General features: G+C 40.0%; 2 protein-coding genes across 2 annotated transcripts in view; both read left to right on the top strand.

Moving 5' to 3' along the window:
* The window catches only part of LOC130698743 (MOB-like protein phocein), a 95,704-nt gene that overhangs the window by 32,759 nt on the left and 43,177 nt on the right, over positions 1-19,768 (top strand). The window lies entirely within an intron of this gene.
* On the top strand, positions 9,040-10,572 carry LOC130698742 (uncharacterized). Its single transcript, XM_057521431.2, has 5 exons — positions 9,040-9,359; positions 9,427-9,703; positions 9,770-9,928; positions 9,993-10,190; positions 10,254-10,572. Exons 1-5 carry the CDS (start codon positions 9,237-9,239, stop codon positions 10,472-10,474), a joined length of 978 nt encoding a protein of 325 aa, XP_057377414.1. The 5' UTR covers positions 9,040-9,236; the 3' UTR covers positions 10,475-10,572.

Genomic DNA, 19,768 nt, shown 5'->3' with positions numbered 1-19,768 from the left:
GCAAGGGAAAAAGAAATTGTCATAAAAGAGCATGAAAGAGATCGAAAAGAAATTGAAAGATTGAAAATCAAACTACAAATGGAAAGTTTAAGGAAACTGGAGAGAGAAAGCGAAAGTAGTCTGACCGAAAGCGAAAGTTTCGAAAGGGAAAATCATAAAACAGAAAACAAAGGTTTTGAAAGAGAAATTGGAAGTGACATAAAAGGTCTTGGCGAGAAGACAAATGGCTAGAAGGGCAGCAAGCAGATCAATAATGCCAAAAACTAATGATAAAGATACAAGAAGTTGAGAAAAGTAACAGATCTAGAAGCAACTTTCTAATCAACGAGAAAGGTTTATTAACAGATAGGCAAGGAAAGTTAGTAGTCCCAAGGGAATCAGTCGGAAGGATCTTACGAGCAAATCATGACCACATGTTAGCAGGACATTTAGGAATAGAAAAAACAATAGCCAGACTACGAGAGCAATAGTTCTTCCCACACATGCGACAAAACGTAACAGAACACATCAAAAATTGCCTTAAATGCGCAAAACGCAAGGCTGCGGGAGGGAGTAAAGCACCATTGTAACCTATGCCCCCAGCCGAAAGGGTGTGGGAAGGACTTGCGATGGATATTGTGGGTCCCGTTCAAGAAAGCGCAAAGGGACATAAGTATATTTTAGTACTATCAGATTACGCCAGTCGTTTCGTTTTTACAGTACCAATGGGAGATCAGACTGCCCAAACAATTGCTAACATCTTGGTTAATGATATTTACACAAAATATGGATCCCCCGAAGTCGTACTAACAGATGAAGGGACTAACATCCTGTCGAGCTTAATCCAAGATATTTGCAAATTATTCAAAATCAAACAAATCAGAACAACAGCATACCACCCTCAAACAGACGGATTAGTAGAACGATTTAACAGAACCCTATGTGACATGCTAGCTTGCTACGTAACGGACGAACCAGAAAATTGGGACAAATATCTACCATTTGTCACCTTTGCTTACAACACAGCGAAGCAATCAACACTGCAGCAAAACCCATTCTTTCTATTCTTCGGGAGACCGAGAAACGGTGCTCTCAAACGACATCAAAATAGATAGACGGTACGAAACATACGAAGACACCAGTGTAATGTAATCACATCAATGGAAAAAGGCTCAGCAACTAGCGAAGGAACACCTATTTCGGGCGCAGACAAAACAAAAAAGATATTACGACAAAGGAACAAAAGCAATCAAATACAACATCGGTGACTTTGTGCTATTGAAAGCCCCACCAACTGCCGGAAAATTCATCAACAGGTGGAATGGGCCATTCAAAATCATCAGAAATTTCTCAGATCTCACTTACGAGATTAAGAACGCAGACAATGCAAGACTAAAATCGATAGTACACGTCAACCGCCTAAAACTTTACGTCCCCGGAAACCAAGCATCAGAAAGAATATGTTGTGCACCACACCAACCGAGTAATGAAACAGTAAGACGAGGACCAGGAAGGCCAAGAAAAAACTTCAGTAATAACGTAAGAAGGCCTGTCCCTAGAGCGCGTATACGTCAAACAGCAGAGACGGAGAATTGTGTTATCATCGCACCAAATATCCCCGGTCCCATACCAGATAATCCTGCACGCACTAGAATGACGAATCCACGATACAACTTACGGCAACGCCACGAAGTATCGAGATACTAAACATACAAATTTTCTTTTCGCAGATGGAACTGATACTATTACTCATCCAATTACTCACCATCACTCCATTCACATATCCCATCTATTCAACCGTATGCGAATGCAAGAACGTAAAGACCAGAGTAATTTTAGATATACCCACATAGCACAATTCGGTCCCACGGACATCCGTGGTATATCCTAGTTGGATAACGGCGACATCTTACGGACATCCGTGGAACTGCCTGACCTCCGAGTTGGATGTCCTTCGGATCTCGACTGAATATTGGAAGACCTCCCGAGAATATGCCGATTGATATCCGAGGGACGTCCTGCTGGGCGGGAAAAGGACATGCTCTGAACATGTGAGAATTATGTTAATACCTTTTTTTAAGCATTTCTGGCTACCGTAAAAAAATGAATAATAAATAATATAACACAAATTATGGTGAGAAATTTCTTTGTATTCACATTTGCCACAACATACAACACGTAACTGTCAAGTTTAGAAGACAAATAAAAAAACTGATCTTAAGTTAAACCCCCCTCACATTATTATTTTTTTCCTTATCCTTACAATGGCGCAGCAAAGCTTGGACCACCTTGATGGCATCTTGCTCGGTAATCATTGGTTGAGTCCTTTTCGCGGCCACTATAATTGAAAATATTACATACTATTAAAATTAATTACTTTAATTTTTTATACTTATAATGGATTTTCCGATATTCGTAGCGGAGAGGCATTCATTTCCTCTCTGTCCAAACCAACTGAAGTGCTTCCCAACATCCTTTGTGAATAAGCGCCGTGTAATAAGCCGAACGATGGTTTTTGCGTCGTGACCACCAATCCCGATAAGATGAATGTTCTAAAAAATAAAATTGCCATAATTAAACGTATGTATTACTTATAATTATAAATAAACTTACCAAGCATTTTTTAATACAGGGTTTGTTGAGTTCTTCGTTAAACTTCTTAAACTCCTCCATTGTGGTTAGAGGCAGCGTTTCCAAAAATTCTTCGTTTTGGTCAGTTTCGATATCCTTTTGTTTCAGAGCCGACTCTATATTGTTGAGTCGGTCTAGAACGGCCATTCCTACGGAGCTTTGGTCTCGCATTTCATGTGAAAGAGACACTATCCCGCGATGAACAAATTCATCGCGAGATTCTACATTACAAAAAAGTTGCTTTAAAGTAACGGACGGAATTAAAAATTTAAAAAACATATACCACCATGAGTTTTAGCAATTCGGTGCCGTCGGTTGTTGGCTCCGTTTCCAGTGGGCATCAATAAGGGGCTGTTTGAAGTTGTTGACATGTAATTTCCAGACGTGTTCGAAACGTCTGAAGAATTACCATTTCCCCTGCAGCCTACATAATAAACAACAAAACAAATATTGAAATCCCAAACAAAAACAGAATGTATAAGTTAGGATAGTTAATATTACCTTTATTATTTCTCAACTCTTTTTCCTGACTACTATAGAAATCCCTGTCATTATCATCAACTACGAAAGGTGTAAATTCGTGTAATGAGGATGCAGGTCGCCTAACTGGGGTGCCTTATTCAAAAATAAACAAAGTAAGTCTAATACTGAAGCGGAACTGGGGGGAAAACTGATTAAAAAGATTATTTGTTTTCTTATTTATGTGAATTTTATTTAATAATTACCTATAGAAGATGAAAGACAAAAAGAAGATGGAGGAGGAGGAGGTGGTGGGGACTCGTCTTCGGACTCATCACTCAATATTGGAACGGAAGTTCTTTTCAAGGGGGGTTTTGTTCGGGCTAAACTGCTGTTGTCAAAAATTTGTTTAGCTTTCCTGGCGCTCCTACTGCGCTTGTCCTTCTCCGAATCAGTAGTTATAATTTCTTCCATTTCTAAGGCCTTTTTCTCATTGCGCCGTGCTTCTTGATATGTATCTAAAGGACATGTTACGTTTAAAAATCAATAATAATTGAAAAAAAGGATCGCTATGTAATCTAGAACAGAATACCCATACCGAAGCCTTTTCTAACACGGGCAGGGTGCTTTTCCCATTTCTCCCTATCTGGTTCATACCCTAACTCAATGAACTTTGTTAAGTCTTTGCACTTTGGAGGCCACCAACAAACTTCGCCGTCAAACCACGATATGGGCACCGTTGTAACCCATGGTTCTTCGGTGCCTTCCAAAATAAGGAACTTCCCCTACAAAAACAAACATTTGCATTTTGGCTGAAAAAAACTATACTACGATTCATATGTAAACCTATATTGTAACATTTAGAACATACGTTTGTAATCGAATACAAACTTAAGAATTAATCAAGTAAAAAAGAAAATCTCGCAAATGTACTAATGAAGAAAAAAAAAATTGCGGAAACTGAAAGATGCCATGCTGAAGAAGCGAGATTAAGCATGTTCTTCCATGGCAAGTGGAAAAACTGCAAAAGAATTCTCAATATCTATCCCATTGCCTTTAAAAGTCGGCAATCTTACTGCTTTAAATTTAATTTGATTCAAAGGCAATGCTTTTGACCTTGGGCAAGGATCTCCGACGATAAAAATGTTATATGAAGAAGAAGCTAAAGGATACGAAAACAAATCAATTTTACGGCGAAATTTTCTTCCCACAATGAAATCCCCTTCCTGGTTTCTTATTATATTGTCAATCAGGACGAGAGACAAATCTTTAAGAAAGACACAATTATCTGGTGCCTTGCAGCTAAGAAACCAGGGGCCTAACCGCATTTCTTTGTATTCTACGGTTACTTTAAAATTATGTGGTACAGGGCCGCTATCGTGTTGTACTCGAAAACAACGGTGACGGAGATCGAATTCCAGTTTCTGGGGGTTGAATTTACATTTACAATTTCAAGTAGGCGCTTTACTACTTGCTGTAAAGCTTGATTAGACTTACGCAAAAGTTTTTTTAATTTTTGAAGAAAATTTTCAAATGGATAGGCTGAAAAATTTGGTAACGATCCAAAGCGCAACACATCGTCGCACAGGTGTACCAAATTGTGAACATTAAAAGACAGAAAATACGCCCCATAAACTTCTTTACATTCATTAACGAATAAATGTAGAAGTTGCCTAGCATATTCATTATGCAAAACGCACAGACTGTTTGAAGAAAGAATTCGCACGGCGACATGGAAAACAAGGAAGTTGTTGAAGGACCGAATTGGCAAAATACCAGCAAGGACAACAGGGCCGACATAACTGTTGAAAAGTCCGAATTCCGTGGCCTTCCATCTATCTATAAATTTTAAAGATCTGGCTTTTCTAGCGAATTCCCTAGGTATATATTCTCTTGTTGCTTCTAATCTATAGCTAATGGATTCAAGCAAAATTCTAGACAGCCTAGTTTCCAATGGACCACGAATCCAAGTCAGAAGCAATTTCCGAGTTACACCTAAATCTATTAAATGCATCGGATCATTCGGGAAATCAAAAACCATGTCAATCTCAATATTTTCTAAAATTGAATCACCATTGTGATGCTCCTCGTGAATGCGGTTGCGAAAAGAATAATTAGTTCGAAGATCCGAGTCATTTTCCAAAAAAACCACCCTTCCTTCATAATCGCCCTGTTGGATACACTTTGAACACCCAAAATACGCCGTGTGACTTTTAATATTTAATATGTATGAACGCGCAGGTGTGTCGCATATGAAAGATGACACGCGAAAGCTATGATGACGGTCCTTTAATGAAAATCCACTTTCCATAAGCGTTCCTGTTTCGGCAACAAAATCAGCAAGATACTCATTACAAAAAAGAGGCTTTGCGCTTCCATGGTAAAGACCAATTAAAAACACACGCCTGCATTTTACGTTATTAATCATTCCCAGAATAGGCCAAAATTGATCCCCACTACTTTTGGAAATAGGAAGCCCATCTATATTTACAAAAATTTCAACTGTTTCTGGAATGTGTCTTGCATTAACGCAAAGTAGAACCATTTCAATACCTTTTTGTATTCCAAAGTGGTAATAATTTCCTGGAGTAAGATTTTTTACCGGAACCTTACGAGGTGTCTTTATCAAAGTTCGGCAAGATTTCGGAAAGTTCATACCCCATGAAAACAAACGAAAAATTGCTAAAAGAGCATCAACTGCATTTTGATTAATTCCCCAGGTAACTGCCCATAAAGCAAATAATTCGCGAAAGTTGGGAACCCCTTCTTCCTCACTACTTTCTTCCACCTCGTCAGCGCTAGATATGCCTACAATCTCAATGTCATCATCACTGAAACCGTCTTCAGCGTCCGTCGATAACGGTGAACCGTCACTAAAAATTTCATTTACATTTAAATTTTCATCCCCTACGCAACTGACAAAATCTTCAGCTTCCTCTGTATCACCGCTATTATCGTTAAAGTCAACGACATCAGAAGAACTACTTGAATAGGCAGCATCAAAATCTGCATCATCATTAAGTTCCCGGATGTATTCCATATCTTCGCGTACTCTTTTCCTCTTATATCTAGCACTATATGGTCGATAACGGGAATTCATTTTAATATAAAACGATTTTATATTAAAATAATTCTAACAAAAGCTTGGTACTGAAGGAAAGCATCGATAATGTACGGAAGTATTAAAAATAACAAAAAGCCTAACTGTGAAAAGGCAAAGGAGACAAAAACAATAATCAATTGGAAAAAGAATAAGAAATAACCAAAGCGTAAAAGCGGCCTGACGAAGCCGTTTAAAGAATGGTTTGAAAAAATACCCCAATCAACACCCACGAGAAAAGAAAAAAAAATTAATTTCGCATAAGCAGAAATCAATTGCCAAAAAGAGTTGTAAGGGAATAGCAATCTGAAGCGGATTGAAGAAAAATTAAAAGGCGCTTGGTAAAGCACCGTGAGAACACCCGCAAAAAAAGAGAAAAAAATGATTAACTGATCTTGCATAAGCAAAGATCAATTGCCAAAAAAGTAGTAATAAACAGCAAAGATTGAAGCCGTCGGAAAAAAAGGTTTCAAAAATGTAAAAACGAAAAGAAAAGGAAACAAAAAAATTTATCTAATCACGCAAAAGCAAAATCATTTGCCAAAAGAGTGATAAAAAACGGAAAAGCATTTCAAGCGCCATAAGAAAAACTGTTAAAAACTTCGTTGTTAAAAGCGCCCTACCAGCACCAGCGAAAAAAAAAAAAGAAATTTAAGTAAAGAATAAGGAGAAAAAATTAAGAAAGAACTAAAGCATTAGAACGGCCTGAGGAAACAATTTAAAAAATTGCCAGGCAAAGCCCCCTGCCAAAATCGACAAAGAAGAAAAAAAAAGAAAAAATTTAATTAGTAAGACGTAAGTTAAGTCCAGTTGAAAAACCATAAAAAGAATGAACAAAAGCATTAAGTTGTGTGAAGAAAGAAGGCAATTCATTGCATTTGAAAAAGTAGCATACATAATTTCCATATATAATTAAATAACTACCGCAATTATTTCTAATCCTAGTCGGCCTATGTCCCGACTAAGATATTCATCTAACTGAAGGTCCACTGACCATGGCCAGACAATTGGTTTCACGACGACACTGTGAAACCAATCCCGATACCTGTGCCCATTGAGGTGACAAGTCTCAATGCCCTTAAACTTATAGTAACAATGTCAGCACTCGGACCGTTGCCTATCCGTCCCGAGCCTGATACACTGTGTCTGGGATCGGCCCAGCACTAGTAAAATGAATAATTACTTACGGTTTGAGATTCCATATGAATAATCCAAAATGTGAAGGGGCCTCAGTAGGAACAGAGGCGGGCAGCTAGGCAGGAACAGCGCGGGCAGCTAGGCAGGAACAGCGCGGGCAGCTAGGCAGGAACAGCGCGGGCAGCTAGGCAGGAACAGCGCGGGCAGCTAGGCAGGAACAGCGCGGGCAGCTAGGCAGGAACAGCGCGGGACGCTGGGCAGGAACCAAACGGGCAGCCGGCCAGGAACAGGGGGGACCGCTGGACAGGTCCGACAGAAGCACTTACGCAGAGAAAACAATCGGGATCGACACTGTTAACACTAATTCGTAAGACGGCAGTAGCCCACAGTTAACAGAAGCACTAAATCAGTCGCTAACGAGAAAAGTTTCTAACGCGATGAAGTTCACTAAGTGTTACACAAAAAAATCCTGAAACAGCACACGCACGGCACGAACAATAACCTTCACCATAAACAACTCAACAATGACTGGCTGAAATTCTGAATCCGCATGCGAAAATTTGGAAGTCGAAACTACCATTATTTGCCATTTTAGTAGTCTTTCCCTAAACACTGGTGAATAGTTTCTTCTCAAAAATCCTTTTATAGAACAACTTCCTTTATTGAAACAGTTTTTTACACGGAGATAGTTTAAATATTACTGTAAGTTTGTAAAGTCTGTTTCAAATAATAATTGCGAATTACTTAAAAAAACAACAAAAAAAATATGGCAAACATTGGGTAACCTGTCGATGCTAAACTTCGATTCAGTTGACGAATGGCGAGTGTTAACGATACGTCTGCGCTAGTGAAACAGCAAAAGGATACCAGGCAAGTTAACATTTACAGTAGTTTATTTCGCTTAACGTAACATTTTTCTTATATTTAGATATCAGAGGTCGACAGTATATACTTAGAGATGAATGGGATTATTTACAACTGCTCCCTTCCAAATGATGAAGAAGTTCACTTCAGAATTGCCATTGAAAAAGTATTTTTAAACATTGTGCATTATTTGGAGGTAACGTTCCATTCAATATGCCTGTATTAATATCATTTAAAAATACCTTTTAAAGCTGTTTGGTTTAATTAGGGCCCAAAAGATATTTTGTATTCCTATTATTGATGTTGTGGCTCCCCGAGCCAAAATAATCCCAAAATGAAGCAGAAATTTGCACTCCACACAATTGGTGAGTTCAACGAACAGTTTCATTAACATATACGTTTCAGTAAATACTTACTTGTTCTTTTTTAAGGTATCGATGGGATTCTTGGTGGTAAATGGTTACCTAATATTCCTCGTTTTCATCAAACAACTCAAACAATTCTTGGAACAACTCAAACAACCACACGATCACTGTGTAAAACCGCTAATGACTGAGGTTGCTACAATTAATAAAAAATTTCTCTAGTTTTATCCTTTAAATTTTTAAAATATTCTACAGTTGCTGAAACGGATCCTGAATGGCAACAAGCAAGTTAAACAGGCAGCTTGTTCAGCTTTTTCCACTCTTGAGGAAGAAGCATGCACAGAATTAGTACCTTACTTGGGCTTTATTCTGGAAACGGTTGTCTACGCTTTTAGCAAATATCAGCATAAGAACTTACTGATTATTTACGGCGCTATCCGCTATCCGATTTCAGCTGGAAAAAGAAAGAAAAACGTTAAAAAAATGAATTTTTGGCCATGACCATGGACACCCCGACTTCTTTCGTTACAGAGGCCAGTAGCGTCAGCAACGATTCGGCTTTTGTATCGCCGCTCAATACGCCGATATCGGTTAACCGATCGCGCCATAATTCAGCCTCTAATCTGCTGGTCAATCGAGTTCGTCACTGATCCGGAGCCTCAATTACAGTCCGTCACACGCCATATGCAACGCCTTCTCTGATGAATCACGGTCAAGATGGACTGTTTAATGCCTCTGTGCGCTCACGTCACAGTTCCTGTGGATCACCTTCATTGCCTCGATCCGCACCTCTGTCGCTTCTCGTTCAATCCTTCCCGCAACAGGTAAAAAAAACAAAACACGTTTATTCATATATGACGTCATACCTAAAATTGCTCCCCCACATATTAGACGGAACCAAGAGGAAGTGAGCGCATCTGCAAAGATTTGCGTCAACGCCATGTTTCGGCCAGCGTAGTTCTGGGTTTGAGTCCTCACCAAATATCCGCTTCCGGCCTAGTCCAGACCACGCTTAACAATGCTGTGCCACATCTATGGGGTAGCGACCCACTCGCCCAAGAGATCGAGGGTCTTCTAGATTCAGCTCCGAGCATTGTCAATGACTCGGTCATGAATCGCTCACAGTCTGTCCCGCCTCACCGCATGTTCCAGCAATTCCAGTCTCAAGGTATCACCAGATATGAAACTGATCGCAACCCCACTGTAAGTCATGTCTCGTACGGTCGTATGGTAGTTGGACAAGGCTATGCGACCGCGTCGCAACCCAGCACGCCCTTCGCTTGCGGCAGCAGGAATTCCACGTACAACGCATCCGCCACCAGCAGCCCGTACAGCTACACGGCCACGCCCGTACCCGCCGAATGGAACGATTTCAATTCGAATGCCAACAATGGTGAATTCAAATCAAAAGAGAATTGTATTTTTTTTTTACGTAACTGATCCTCTTGTACCCAAAGGCGATGCAGGAACGGAGGGCTTCGTTCAGCTCGATGCTGCCCAACAGGAGTTGGAAAACTTCCACGAGATCATTAGCGAAGTCTACGCCAACAATCATCAGGAATTGGCTCCGTGCCTCGATGGATTGGGTGCGGAAGCCTTGCAAGATCCTTCTTCCGCCAATTTTTCCCAAATTAATTTTCAAGGATCTAATTCTGGTATGTTTATCTGACCTTCTTTGGATTGGAAGTGTTATTGTAATTAATTTATTTTGAATGCAGCCGTAACCAATATGGATTCCGATCTTTCGTTCAGTTGTTCGGACAATGGCGATGGCTACCCTTTGTCGGCGTTGAGCGATTCCGTGACACTACCGGGATTGTTGGATCCAGAAGATTTGGCCGCAACTCTGGTAGCTTTGAAAGAAGCTCCCGAATTGAATCGACTGGTCCAGGATGTGGCCGATGGGCAGCAGTCTGTCGCTTTACCACAAGGCATGTGAATCAACGCACCTATACTGAAGATCCCCTAGTCCAGTCAGCCGCTCTCTCTCCTGCTCAACTCTTGATTTACTCTTTTTTTCATTCTCTATTTTTTTTAATGAGTTTAATCCATTGCATCCCAACGCATTGAAAAAAGAAACTAAAAAAAACAACTAATTCTTACAGTAGTAATACTAACTTAACAATTATTATTTTGTCAATAAATTAACAGGCTAGTATGCAGCAATCCGATCAAAAACAATGTGTTACGTAATGTGTTTAACATTTTATCATGTCATTTGCCGTGGTCTAATTTTTAATAAAAAAATTTTTTCTACGAGAGTTCAATTTTATAACGGACATTTTTATTACATTATATATTAAATCCTTTTCGAAAACGATTTAAAACATGGTTTAAATTTTTTTTAACAACGTTTATTTAGAAAAAAGAAAAAATATTTGAACTCCTATTTGCTGTTGTAGGGACGTCCTCAGGATTTTGTTTTGGCACCTCCACCGGGCTTCAAATTCTAATAGCCGACGGACATCCATGGAACAACCCGATATGGCACAGGATATCTAACGGATGTTCGGATCCCAGTCGGACATCCGACGGCAGAGATGTGCTATGTGGGTAGAGGCACCATATTACTGCAACAACAAAGAATCAGATACAGCTCACTTACCCAGAATACCCACGTTGTACACTTTAAAAACGACACAGAAACCAGCAGCTTCTTCGAAAGGCTGGACCTGCAAGCAATGGATAAAAACGAAGAAAATAACGGGACCATTTTGGATCGGATCTTTCGACACAATATATTCACAAGAAACTAAACTAATTACCCCACTGGAATGCTGGAGAATGGTAAACGACAAGAAGTGTGGCGATAACAACATGCAGACCGGACCAGCAGGACTGAGTTTCACAGCCACTCCGACAGGCGAAGGGCAATGGTATGCCATAAAACAATACCATACCCTCAGCTGTGTAGCAGAACGAAACACGCTACGACAAGAAAAACCAGACGATCCAATTGAAAGCCCTTTCGGACCTTTGAACACAACACAACAAGAAGGACACTTCAACCAGAATCAGAATGCAATTGTGTGGCGAGATAGAACAACAAACAATTCGTACACACAAACACTGCTTAAAGGAGATGGATACTTAGAACTTCCTAGAATGCCTGAACACGAAAATACCAGCCGTCTCTACGAGACCAATCGACAGATCGAGATTTCATTCCTCAACAAACCAGATCGGGACATAACACCACAAGGATACAAAGTTGTGGCTATACCGCTCACATACCTAATCTTTCCAACCGAAACTACGAGAAAACTGTACGAGATGTTCAAAACAACTATAAATACATGCATGCAGAATACTCATCTGGATACATCGGTGTGCAAGGACTACAGGGAACTCCAGTTAACCAAACGGAAACGATCCATTCAGCAAGAAGTTACATTCTTGTTTAAAACACCTCTCGAAGATTCAGATATCGCTAAACGTTTATACAGCATCTCGTACGCCTGGGGACCAATAAAAATGAGACGTCAACAACCAATCAAAAAAGACGAAAAAGGACAGTACATAATTTATAACGCCACAATACATATAACCTACAAACCCGGAGAGAGCAACCCGATGAAAGCTCACTTTCGTTTTAAAAACGATGACCCATTTCCATTGGGGTCAGAATTTGAATACATCGTTGACCAAACAATACGAATGCAAAACAGCGATATTTGCATCACCGAAGGAGAAACAAATCGACTGGTTGCAGCCACTTGTTCCGAATATTCTACACGGTGGATATTAGCGAGCAAAATTACCGATTAATCGCACATGAATCACATCTTTGCATAACGCTTGGATCATCCCAAAACATCATACTAACGGAATTTAGGGATGATGAAAATGGTACAACACAACAATGGATTTTCGAAACTGTGAATACTAATCCTGAAATCCAAGAAAACTTCCCGGATACAACGTTAGCGGAAATGCAGGAGATACAACAAGAACAGCGAAAAGCGATCACAACAACAATTAATTCGCCGATATTCGGAGGAATTTTAAAAACTAACCACGGCAGCGGAAATATAATCTGGGACATGATTGCCTGGGGATTATTGAAAAATGGGAAAGCATCGAGTGAAAAGTGTTTGACTCATCACGGAATAAACAAACAGATGGCACTAGAAGAATGCGACGCGGATATTGGACCAAATGTCAAGAAGAACTAAGAACTCTGGTAACCAGTAATGACCCATTGGTGCGATCACAAACTACAGTTGCTAACTGCAGCAGAACAACAGAACGAGGACGAGCTTTCGAATATACCTCTGATTTCACCATCAGACCGTTCAAAACGAACAACTGTGTAAAAGCCAACACAACAATGCTCGCCCTCCAGGAATGCGCCAACACAAGCTCAATCTGGGGCACATACGAACACACAGGACAACTCATGGCAACAGATAGAACTGGATTATACTCACCATCATCAGATTGGAAATGTCTAACACAAAGAGTAGGACGTGTGAGTCTGCGGCATTGTCACAGCTCCAGTAAAAAACAACACTTTAGCTTTGAATATCGCAACCCACATCAAATAAGGACACTTTCAGCGGCAGCCATTATAGCGCTACATACTCAACAGCCATTGGACGGGAAAACACTCCCATCTATACCGCCACTAATGCAAAGGGAGATCAACAACCAATCAGAAAAGAACAAAACGTTGGCCACTCCCCCTGCCACGCCCACAACAGAAAAATCCTCAACAACGAATAGCAATACGACGACTACAAAGCCCACAATAAAAACAACCGTGGGAACAACGACAAAAACAACGGTAAAAACCACGACAACAATTAAGCCAGCTACAAGCACAGCAGCCAACAAACCGACAATAACACATAAAATACCAGCGAAACCAAGTATAACAACATCAACAAAACCATCCACAACTACAAAACCAATAATCACGTCAACAAGCACTAAACCTACCACTACTACTAGGCCTACGACAACTATTAAAATATCTTCAACTTCGACAACCACTACAACCACGAAACCTACGTCAACAACAACAACGGCTATTATGACAAGCTCCACAACAGCAACAAGAACAACGCACCAACCAAGCACAACTACGCAAAGTACGACGACAGTAAAAGAGAGTCCAATGACCCCACAAACGTCAAAACAGACAGTCAGAATGACCCCATTAACTACAACAGAAACAACGCCTACAACAGAAGAAAATTCGGGCCATCGAGGAGAACAACTTTCCAACTTTACCGTCAGCAGAGTCCCTGTTAATGGATCAGAAAACTGAAGAGTCATTAATTAATGATAATGTAGAAAGAGGTCTACCTAAAAACATCGAAGAATTCAACGACAAGATTAAATACGAAATAAGTAAAATGCACGACCAATATAAAATCAGCGTTGAAACAGAACACGAGAACAAACTCGCAAAAGAAATTCGAGATGTTTATTGCCAACTATCGGCAATCAAAAGAACACAGGCCGTTATTTTAGCTCAAACCAACGGAATTTTGGCGGCAGCAGCAATAGGTTTACCTATATGTACGAGACTACAAGGCTTTGGTCAAGCAATGACACTTCAACAATGCGAAGCCAAAAGAATTTTTATATCGGCAAATGAAACAAAATGCGGATTTCAACCGTTCTTTACTTATGAAGGAAAGAATTGTACGATCGGAACAGATGGATGGTCAATTCACCCATATTCCGATTGTTTCTGGAAAACACCGTTAGTAAATTTAAATGGAAATCCACACATCTGGGAACACAACGCTACTACAGGAGATTGGATACGCCAGAAACCAAGCATTCACATGCCAAATTTTTACCTCATTACGGAATTTGAAGAACTACATCTTAATGATTTCGATTTCGCGCTGGAAAATCATCCAGCACATGAAACAATGGAGATGGAACAATTAAATATATTAAATGACTTGGTAGGCAGAATGCAAGAGGGAAATTCCAATTCTGTTGGAGATATTGTGATGTCAGAACAACAAGATAATCAGATAGATCATATGTTCTCATGGTTTGACAAATTGAAAATAATAGGTCTTTCAGCAATTGGATTCGTACTATTTCTCGTATGCTTACGGATCTTCATAATTTGCAACCCTATCTCAAAGATTAAAAATCATATCCGCAGAAACCAGAAACATACAAGAAATTACGACGATGGCATAGAGGAAGAACACGAACTCGCATCAATGCTACCAGCACGAGAAACAAATTACCATTCAGACTTAGCAATCGAACAACCGTTCATAAGAACGTCCGCCCCAGCACAACTGACAACAGAAAGACAAGGACAAATGCGCTCTCCATGGCCAAGCGCACCAAATTCATTAATCTACCCATCTATCGAAGATACTGACACACCCAAACGGTGTACAGGAAAACGCACCACGTGCACTTTTGTCGTCGGGTATGGCATGGTCTGGGAAGACCTATGTCGTTGCATGCCAGAAACAGACAGCAGTAATTCAGCCAAAAAATAAAAATCCCCAAGGTCATGGAAAGTGAAAGTCCATTAACAATCATCCGCTAGCAAGTTAGGCAATTCCACAATAAAGTAGCACCTTCCAAGTAAATATCGCACTTACCAGAATTTAAAAACTTTAACAATTAAGTTGTTTATCATTTAAAAAAAAAAAAATTTTCCAGCAACAACCTCGATTACAATTATCCACAACTTCAAAAACTTTATAGTAAAACAAACAAACAAACAAACTCAAAATAACAATTATTGTATTTCCAAGTAACACCTTATCTCCAAAATCAAAAATTGAACAAGCAAACTAACAAACTCGAATAACAACGTCAAAATCCCAATTAACAGCCTAACTACAAAATCAATAACAAAACTAAATAATAATACAAAAGAACATCATCCGTCAGTGTCACCACTATTGGGAAGAGGAACACCATAAGCAAAATAGCTGCGGAGTTGCGATGCACTTGCGTAGGCCGGGCGATAGTCACTTTGTTCTTCAAGACGCTCTTGTATAAAACGTGAAGATGTTGGGGAGGGATGATAAATATCATTACCTGACTCTAGCCACCAAAGAAACGAGCGAATTTGAGTGGGTAAATGTCGTGATAGAACGCGTACCCTAAATAATTCCTTTAAAAAAAAAAATAAATAATAAAAAGGAAAACAGAAGAATTAAAAAAAAAAAAAAAAAAAAAAAACACAACAATTTTTTTTTTAAAGCAAAACAACACTTACGAATAATAGTAATCGTTGTGCGCCGGAAGTTTGTACCCGAAATCCAGTGTCATCAAGCCCGGCACTTTAAAAGCCAGTCGAAACACACCGAAAAAAGGCTCCGATCATCTTCGTGGAATCTCCAGAAAAGACTCGTTGGAGTAGAAAAAATCGCGTCATCAAGCCCACGCAAGGCCATATCAATCTGTTGTCGATAATCAAACACGTACACGTTGAGAAACACCCCACTGGAAAACGAAGGAACAAACATAACGCCGGCACAAGCAGCGTAATCTTCAAAGTAACGACGAAAACTAACTCGCACAGATGAATAAGAACAGAAGGACCCCTATAAGAAAATGACAAAGACTAAAAAAGAAAGTTTGTTACGAACAGGATCGCCCTGCGGCAAATCCACATGTCAGCGCGACACAAGACTCAGACAACATATTAAATGCACGAAAACCTGTTATTAAAATAAGAACATAGAAACAAGAACTTAAAGGGAAAAAAAAAGCAATGCGACAAACTTTGAAAGATTTGCAAAAATGCGAAACTCTTCCCAGTGTTTCAACGGCATAAATCCAACAAAGTTTTACAATTCAGAGTGTGCATCACATTAACTCATCTCAAAATGGCAAACAATTTCATCACCAAAATTTACGACTGTAAAGGTACCATCATCCCCAGGAAAATGGAAAAAGTACACGAACTGATCACCATTGAGGACACCAAAAGTGAGGATAGCCAACCGGACTGCAGAGCAAAAGAAAGTCCGAAAAATACGGATGAAAACAAGCAACTAGTACAATACATGGGATGGAATGGAATAGAAACAGAAAAGAACGACTTTTACGGAAATAAAGAGAAAGTGAATAACAGCAGTGAATCAAGTGATGATGAAAACGAGGGATTAACGGCGTATAGTGGAATGGAACCCGATATGGAAAGTGATCAAAGTGTTGATTTTATATTAGGATATGACAGTGACACCTACCTTCAATGTAAGCCTCCCCAAAAAAGGAACAAGCCGGACGACCAACAGAGGGAAACGGAATCATGCAAAAACTGTCGGATGAAAACAATGGCATCCATATCAGCGGAGCGAGCAGAAAAAATCCAACTACGAAGACAAGCCATGATAGACTTAGAAAACGGAAAACTTTCATTAACAATGATGGGAGCTCCAATGCAGGTAGTAAGAAGGTGCATCCAAAACAAATTCAAAACACAACAGGGTTTGCCAAGACAGAAGATGGCCACATTTATCAATAAAAGATTCGAAGAGGAACAGACATTACTCCACACCAGCGTACGAAGATGTAGGTAAGACATCACCGATCTTCTACTATCCTTCGGAGCAGACCCAGAAATACTCTATCACGGCAAAACAATTGCAGCGGCCGAAAATGATCTACTGTTACTGAGGATCCTAAAACATAACAACTGCGAATTTACAGCTCGCAACTACAACGGAGAAACTCCCTTAATGTTGGCAATCTCACACAAATACCGAGAATGTGCAAAGTTAATATGGACCCAACTAACATCAACATTGCAACACCTGAGGGCAGATCCGTTCTGCATTATTAAGCCATGTATGGCCTAGAAGATCTGGTCATCCAAATTTGCGCAAAGAGAATCATCAATATCAACCAACAAGACGACTCAGGCGAAACCGCCTTACACGTAGCAACCGGATTGAACCGAATCGACATGATCAAGATTTTACTGCTACACGGAGCAGACGCAAGGATAAAAGACTCCCATGGACACGTGGCTGGATCAGAAACATGCAGCACAAGAGTGCAAACCATATTCCAAAAATGGGAACTAAAACATAACAGTAGTTCCCTGACTAGAAATAAAAGAAAAGAACACCAACAATACAGCCGCGAGGAAAATGAACAAGCCATAATCAACATAGCAGAAATACCGGGTAGAAAGAAAAGCAAGAATCAAAGAAGAAAAGAAAGGAGACACTACGCCAGCAATCTTTTAAAAAAACACAAATAACTCTTTTTATAAATTTTGGTGAAGGAACAAGTTTTATTATTCAACCATAGCAACAACTGTAGCCGGTGACGGAAAATGCAAATAGGAGGACCAATTCTTATTTTCGAAGAGGGTAAGGAATGTAACAAGCCCAAAGGCTAAACAAAAAGGAGCCACACCTATTACATCCCTCAAGCGTTTCACAAGTGAAAGTGAACGTATCTCCTCCCTCTTCACCTTCAATATTTGTGTTCTGTAGTAGTATAAATACTGCATATTTTGTAGCTTATATTTCGGAGTTGTTTCGGCAACTCACTGCAAATACACGGGAAATCTGGAAACTTTACAATACGGTACTATAGATGTCACCTACGGTGCTGCCATCGCGGGCAGGGCTGTAGAGGGCACGGGCCTACACATTTAGTGAGGCTTCTTTGTTTTCTTTGTCTGCCTTTTTTTTGGGGGGGGGCGGGGCTGAAAGGACGAGTCGCATTGAAGTATACCCCCAGATCAGTCATAATTTCAGTCTGCTGTAAACCGGTTTTTTTCTTGTTGCACTCTACGCAAAAGAGTCTGCAACAACAGAAAAAGAGTTCTTAGCTGTAACTGATGCAATTAAACATTTTCGACATTATCTTTTAGATAAGCCATTTGAATTATTAGTGATCATCGTCCATTATAGTGGCTTAAAAATCATAAGAAGAATAATGGAAGATTAGGATGATGGGCTATACTTGTTGTGTTTCTCGAAAGAATAGCAAAGGCTTTACAGACCGACAGTCTTAAAGCCCCCGGTTCCCTTGTCTTGTAGAAAAAAGAATACTAACTAAGGTTTTAAGTATTCTGTATTACCAGAAGAAATACACTTTAGTTTAATTCTGACAAGTTTGAGGGGGGGGGGGGGTTCGACCACTATGTGTCGAAATAGAACAAAAAAGAACACTGGTCTGGATCGACCTACACATACCCTCACTACTCTTGCCCTTATCGATCAAATCGGTGACAGTGGGCCCTTGTTCGTTGCTTCAACGAACAATATTTAATTGAGAAAAAGAACATAGCATGAAACAAAAAAGGGGGGAATTTCTGGATCAGAAAAACGCGAAGCAAAGGATGTCGACCACAAAGCACACTACTGGTCACTTTGACGAGTGAGTGTGGAGGCGAGGTTTCGATGTGATCCACAAAGCACGGCACCGGCGGCGTAAAGCGTGGGAGTGGATGGTGGATCGACTTGCCTAAGGGAATCGCGTGGTGGGATGGTCGCCATGATTTCTTCGCACAGTAATTTTTCTATGTAGTTTCGGCTGGAATTTGAGCCATGATAGTTTGTGGCACGACATGACGTCTAATGGACGATGAGCCAGCAAAATCCAGGCCTTTTGTTCTTCGCAATCAACGTTTTGCACTATACTTTTGAGTTACAATAATAGTTTCTTTTGACAATTATTGATCTTTTCCATTTTCACGACTTTAAGTGCCACTATCACAATGTTCGATCTTCGATAAAGGTTGGTCACTAGCACTTTTAGTTCGACACGAGTTTATTTAACACAATTCAAGGCACTGAGGAAGTCGACTGTAACTGATGGCTAAAAATTTCCTAATGATCGTAGGTCAGTGCGGCACATTATGTAAGGCGACATTCGAAAGAGTAAATTGCCGAGCGGTTTAATAGAAGGCGGTTCTAGACAACGTCACGTGTATTGTCAACTACGGTAATTGGATGGGTTTTTTTCTTCTTCTTTAGGCGAGTCTGGCATTGTGGGTGTCTGGCTCGTTTCAGGTGCGATTTCGTTACGCGTTGAAAGCACGCATAATCTTGTCACAGGACGAGTAAAGGTATTTTTTGCGCTGGAAATTTTCACTTTAGCTACGCGCACGACATTGTCGTACACGCTCGGTAAAATTTCTACTACCCTTCGCAATGGCCACTGACCTTGAGAAGTTAATGGGTCGAAAACGAGTACAATATCGTTCACTTCGATGTTTTTGTGACTCTTGTCCCATTTTTTCCTTTCGGTGAGGTACGGTAGACATTCT

The sequence above is a fragment of the Daphnia carinata genome, chromosome 7 (assembly GCF_022539665.2).
Source record: "Daphnia carinata strain CSIRO-1 chromosome 7, CSIRO_AGI_Dcar_HiC_V3, whole genome shotgun sequence".
NCBI classification, from domain to species: Eukaryota; Metazoa; Arthropoda; class Branchiopoda; order Diplostraca; family Daphniidae; genus Daphnia; species Daphnia carinata.
Note: the sequence above shows the minus strand (reverse complement) of the source record. Positions and strands in the feature narration are given on the sequence as shown.

Coding starts and splice junctions, on each gene's coding strand:
- LOC130698742 (XM_057521431.2), top strand. CDS start 9,237: ATGAATCACGGTCAAGATGGACTGTTTAATGCCTCTGTGCGCTCACGT. Junction 9,360..9,426: donor TTCAATCCTTCCCGCAACAG/GTAAAAAAAACA, acceptor CCCACATATTAG/ACGGAACCAAGAGGAAGTGA. Junction 9,929..9,992: donor CAATTCGAATGCCAACAATG/GTGAATTCAAAT, acceptor TTGTACCCAAAG/GCGATGCAGGAACGGAGGGC.